Consider the following 6215-nt stretch of genomic DNA (forward strand, 5'->3'; position numbering starts at 1 on the left):
AGCACTTTGGCGTGCCAAAACCTCACACAGCAGTTCTAAATCAATTGAAGCTACTTCTAACATGCATTAACAAACATTCCCATAATGACTACTAACAATCTAACTCATTCTTTCATAGTTTAGTACGTTCCAAAACTAAAGGTGCATAAAGATGAAAGTATTAAACCATAAACTGTAAAGTGCTAAGGTAAACATGCTAAAGAGTCTAATGTTCATCCTGCTAAGTCCCCTAAGGACCTTTGATTCCAGTTCCACACACACACACCATCTTCGCATTGTCCTCCAGCCTCCGCTGCTAGTCCATTTTCCTTTTACCTGTATCTGCAGTATAAGGAAAATAGTATCTGTAAGCTAAAAAACTTAGTAAGAAACCATCTACCTCACTAAATCATGCATACGATGCAAATATGCTTTTAAAACATGCTTTTGGAAAACATACTGAATATGCAAGCATGGCATGACATAGTATCATACAAGCATGGCATAACATAAGCTGAACATAGAGCTAACATGGAAAATTACACTGAAGCATAATGCTGAGCTAAGCTAAACTAAACTGAAGCTGCAATCAAACTCAACTGGTATAACTGATTTTTGAGTTTTGAAAACTAATACATAGTAAGTGAAAATACTAAACATGCTGCTGTAGGGCCCTGGCAACTGTACTTGCTATGCGCGCATCCCTAACTAGACCCGGGTTTGCAAGTCCCGAATTTAGTAGGGTTAACTAGGTTATCTAAACCTAGCTAGGTTATCTAAACCTAGGGACCGACTATGGGAGCCCAGCCCAATGGATATCTAATCCAGTACAGTGCCAACTGAAAGTAAAATACTGAAGTAGCTAATACTGTTTTGCTGAAACTAGGTTATCTGAACCTAGAACTAGGTTATCTGCACCTAGAGGCGACTATGGGAGCCCACCCATTGGATATCTAATCCATATAAGCTGTAATAAACTGAGTATACTGAATAGATACTTCTAATGTATCTAACTGAGCTGTTAAAGATGCCTAGGGTGCATTTTTACTAAACTAGCTATTTTATCGAACACCTAGCGTGCCCTAACTCTCCTCTCTATTAGGGAGACCACCTCTAGGCACCCGACAACATCTAACCTCCTATCTGAAGAGGGAAGACATGCCCGGCCCATCTAAAGGTGTTCAACTAAGACCCTAATCTGAAAAGAGAGTTAAATACACCTTAGATATCGATAAAAAAAACTGCATACATCCTAACTAAAGCATAAAAACTCAAACGGAAGCTATTATACCGCAGGTGAGGGGTTTCTTACCTCCTAATCGTAATTTCTTATGATTCTATTCGCTAAAACTCCGGTGGAGATGGTCCTCTCGACGATCCGCTCACGTTTTCGCGTTCCTCTCGCGGAGAAGAACCCTTTTCGTGTTGGAGTCGTCGCCGGAAAGTGATCCGAGAGCCCTTGGGGCTTGGGCCCCGAGAGAGGAGGAGGGAGAGGTGTGGGCGGCGGTGCAGGTTTTTGGGAGAGGGATAGGTCACGGTGAGGGTTTATGAGGAGATGGCTGCCGAACCAAAATTAACCCAAACTCAACTTAAGTTTCCTATTTATACTTAGTAATAAGTTCCGCCCAAATCCCACTTAACTAGGATTGTTCCCCTTTCCTTTCAGCACAGCCCTGCTGGGTCCACTGGTTACTAGCCTTGTCCACTAAACCATAGATCTCGGGTTCAATCCCCGCCTAGGCCGTTTTACGCTTATATTTATTTTTGCTACTTCCGCTACTCGGAAAATTCCGGAAAAATATCTAAAAATTCCAGAAAAATCGTAGAATAATTCTAATGCAAGTTTGAGAATTTTCGGGCGTTACACATCTGGACTTCGTGCTAGCTATCAGGTCATCCTGTCAACCTAGATGGACTTCATACCAGACATCAGGTTAGCCCTTCGACTTGTCTGGACTTCGTGTCAGCTATTAGGTCGGCCCTTTGACTTAGCTGGTCTTCGTGCCAACTATCAGGTCGACCCTTTGCCCTAGCTGGGCTTCGTGTAAGACATCAGGTCAGTCCGTCGACCTGTCTAGACTTTTCCTGCACACTTGATCAAAGTGTTAGATCACAATTAAACTAACTTAACCTACTTTGTCATTCATCAAAACCTGAGTTAGATCGTTAGTGTTAATCGCACCAACAGGTAGTATACCAGAGTCCAGGAGCGGAGTCTGACGGTTGTGAAGAGCTTGTCATTGCCAAAATATAAGAAAAAGGGGGTTCGAAGAGAAGAAATGCGAACGAGAAACGCAAAAAGCGCTAGAATAGAAACGCAAAGATTGAAGGCAAACAAGGTTTAGGAGGAGAACTTACAAGAGAAGAAAAGGTGTTCATGTAAGAGGGGAAGAAGATCGCCGAAGCACCGATTGCACGGGGACACTTCGCCAGCAGCTTTCGTAGAAGACGCAAAGTGGGAAAAAGAAGTTGGTGATGCGACTTTATAAACTTTGGGTTCGACCGACCGGAGCCGTCCGATCTAGGTCACAGAAACCGGAGCACATATCCAGTCGTAGAATTCAAACCGACAAACGTCACATCAACACCTGTCACTTCGGGGCATACAGTGACTGTGACGGCGACACATGGCATTTCCCCACTGGTCTACATTTAATGGACGCCATTAATAGGCGTGGGCGTGTGCTCGGTCTTAAGGGGGGCGATTCACACAAATTTCGAAGAGATTCAGGCGACGTCAGCGTTGATCACACTCGTTCGAAGACACCGAAGGAGAAAGCCCAAGTACAAACTGACACTCTTCGACAAACTGATCGGAGTCCACCCAGTGTCACGCCCGATCGGCCAACTAATCTCCATAATTTTTATCCAGTCAGTCGGACTTGCAGTCTCCTTCGACTAGACTTGAGGGGGAGGCATGTGATGCGGTGGCAAGGAACTCACCCCAAGGAGGGGGTAGGTCACGGTGGAAGTCAAAGTCAAGGAACGGGGCAACTCCCCTATATCACTGGCCAGTCGGGCAACCCACTTGACTGACCGGGATAAAAAATATTCGATCCAACATCATCATAGCTCGGCCACATACCGAGCTTCTGACACTCAGAAAAGCAGTGTCGGTGATACACACGTCGAGCGGCCAGCACACTCGGACTTACATCAAACCTCGGAACCAGCAAAGCGGAGTCATGATCAAGCAAAGTACATTCAGACACAGCTCCTCCACTCGACACAACAGCGGAACTCGGATAGTGGAAGGTTGGCCGAGCGGCCACCCCGCTCGGCCCGAGGACGATAGTGTTTGGACGGCTGATGGTTGGCCGAGCGGCTCCCCCACTCGGCCCAGTAACGGACAAAAGGAGGATCTGACGATATCCTTTTGGGAGTCCGTGCCATCGATAGACGGCATGGTTGATGGCATGATCAGGCAGAGGATCGTACGACGGAAGCTTCCACTGTCATGTCAGAGATATGCTCGAGTCATTAAGGTATGATGTCAGGGACACTTTCCTGACATGTCTTTTCAGGGAAAGTTTTGAGAAGCATGTACGTCTCAAGAAGCGTGCACATGCGCTCCGTATCCCTATATAAAGAGGTCAAAGCTTCATCAGAGATATGAGAAATTACTATTGTTACACTGTTACTTTCTTCCTTTTACTCCACTTCTTTGCTATGCTTTCCTATCACCGGTGATTTGACTTAAGCGTCTAAGGGCCAACGTCGGGGAACCCCTCCTTGGCTCGGCACTAACGTTCTTGTGGTTGTAAGTCCATCTAGTTTAGAGTCCACGCCTAGTCAATAAGAACGTCTCGTCTCTAATATTCATCGTATCGACTTTCAGACAAGATCGACCATTATTTAGTTGATAATATGCATGTTGTCGTCGTTACAAATAAAATGGAGAAAACAAATGATCTAATATTTTTAATTTCATCATAAATGGTGAGGAAAAAAAAAGGTGTCTTTTACAAGTCCCTATGGTAATAATAATAATGGGAGATCATCTCCTCGTCACTATTGCCTATCTAGAAGGGCCTAGTAATGCCTTGGCATATGCAATGGGCAAGGAAGCAAACTTCTTCGCCTTCCCTACGTAGGCTCGCTTCGTGAAGTTGTTGTAGTCATTTGCTTCAATGGAATCAAGAATCTGTCGATACAGCAGCGACGAAGCCAATACCTGAAAAAGGAAGAACAATGATGCTATAGACTGTTCAAAGAGATTCTGTGATAATTAATCTTCAATTTTAAATAAGTTATACCGGCCATCTACTAGCTGAATTCAACTCATAGATGCCCTTCTCAGCGACATCGAAGAACATTCTGGCTCTCTTAATTTGCCCCTTCATGAAGTTCCTCCATCTATCGGTCACTTTTCCTTTGAAAATATCATCATCCGATAGGCCAGCTCGAGCCAATTCGTCTTGCGGAAGGTACACTCTTCCCCTTCTGAAGCTGAAACAATGCAAGAACACAAAGTATGTGATTGAATCAGCCATAGTGCCCCTGTTAACTTTAGGAGATTGCAACTGGAAGGGAGTTAAAACTCACTCCTCTCCGACGTCCCTGAGTATGTTGGTTAGCTGATTCGCGATGCCGAGAGCCAATGCGGCATTGTAAACGCTCTCGGTCGGGGCTTTTGAATCCGGAGCAATTCCCATTACAGGAACACTCATAAGGCCCACGGTGCCAGCCACGTAGTAACAGTAGAGATAGAGCTCGTCGAAGCTGTTGTATCTTGACTTCCTCAGATCCATTCTCATTCCTTCGATCATATCCTTGAATGGCTGTATCAGCAAGAAGTTAAGCAATCTAATTCAAACCACCTTTGTAAGTAGCTTAATTGAATTACCTGAATGTCTACTGGGTATTTTAACGCAGTGTCTGATAGAGCAGCATCATACATATCATAGGGACGGCCATTGAACAGATCTTCCAATCGATTCTGCCATCGGTCCAGGGCAGCAGGTGTTATGTGGGAAGAATTTGGACCGTCGACAAGTTCATCAGTTCTTCTGCACCATACTGAACATCAAAGCAAAAGAGAACCAAAATTTCAATGATGGTAGAAAATGAGCAAGCTAAGCTTTTGAGTAGTTTAATTTGGCATTCATACCGTAGATTGCCCAGATAGCCTTTCTCCTCTCTGGAGTCATGAGCAATGTTCCTGAAAACAATCAAACTGCATCAAAAGGAGCATTTTTTAACATGTTCAAGAACAATTTGCGAAGGGAAATCAGGATTCCCTAAAAGAAGCGTTTTTTGGGGGAACATTACCGAGATAGAAGGTTTTGGCATACTCGGCGCAGACCTCGCCGCAGCGCTCGTAGGCCTCATCGAGTAAGTGCCCGCGCAGTGGGGCGGTAGGGGCCTCGACGGCCGGTGGCGTCCTCCGCCGCGCCTCGCCCACCAACGCCGCCTGGCGGAGCACGACCCCGTAAACCAGCTGCTCGGAGGTGAGAGGCGGCACGGCGACCTGCAGGCTGGAGGAGACCGCCGAGCGAGCGCTGCTTCTTCGGAAGCTCCTCCTACTCCCGTTGAGGAAAGGCGATTCTTTGGGCGACGCGACCCAGAGAAGCGAGCCAGAAGACATGAGAGAGGAGAGAAGGCTCGATACTGCTGCTCCGCCGCGCGATGCAGGACCGAGAGGACTCTCCGCGTTATCTGTGGCGCCGCTGCTGCTGACGGTTTAAAAAAGGGATGTGGATTGAGGTGGACGTGGAGATACCGCGGCCGGGCGAGTGGAGGACTGAGCTCGCTGCTCTTCTAACCACATCCTCTTGTCGTCCTGGCCATGCGAGCAGATTCACGGGGTGGAACCGAAGCAAAGATAAAATGCAACGGGAACCAGGAGTGTAATTGCATGCGGATAGTGAAATCGACGTTACTCGAACAAGTAGAGTTTTAATTTTTTTTTTCTTTGATTGTTTTTAAGGTTAATCAGAGATATCCAGGATTGGTGGGAGTAGAATTGAGCCAAAAACACTTTTATTCCAAAATTGCGTCCGCCTAAAATCAGACAAACGCAACGCTTTAGAACGAAAAACAAGGAAATTTTTTAATTTAACCTTTATCTTCGTCGTCTCCCTCTGTGAGAATTGCTGGTAATTGAACTCGGAGATTATTTATTAATTACTGTGTTCATCAACTCTGTTTAATGCTAAGGACAAAGTTTTGGCATCTTCAACTTCGTCAAATTGTAAATAGTTTAATATGACAGAATCAGTAGAAGAAGATGCTCG

The 6215-nt window shown here is 45.6% G+C and overlaps 1 protein-coding gene across 1 annotated transcript; it reads right to left on the minus strand.

Annotated features, from left to right (window-relative positions):
- Positions 1-3874: 3874 nt before the first annotated feature.
- LOC122015062 (phytoene synthase 2, chloroplastic-like) lies at positions 3875-5793 on the minus strand. Its single transcript, XM_042571719.1, has 6 exons — positions 5251-5793; positions 5090-5140; positions 4826-4998; positions 4525-4760; positions 4236-4428; positions 3875-4153 (listed from the first exon to the last, which is right to left on the minus strand). The coding sequence occupies exons 1-6, from the start codon at positions 5564-5566 to the stop codon at positions 3998-4000; spliced, it is 1125 nt and encodes a 374-aa protein (XP_042427653.1). The 5' UTR covers positions 5567-5793; the 3' UTR covers positions 3875-3997.
- Between the last annotated feature and the right edge of the window lie 422 nt (positions 5794-6215).

The sequence above is a fragment of the Zingiber officinale genome, chromosome 1A (assembly GCF_018446385.1).
Source record: "Zingiber officinale cultivar Zhangliang chromosome 1A, Zo_v1.1, whole genome shotgun sequence".
Lineage (NCBI taxonomy): Eukaryota > Viridiplantae > Streptophyta > Magnoliopsida > Zingiberales > Zingiberaceae > Zingiber > Zingiber officinale.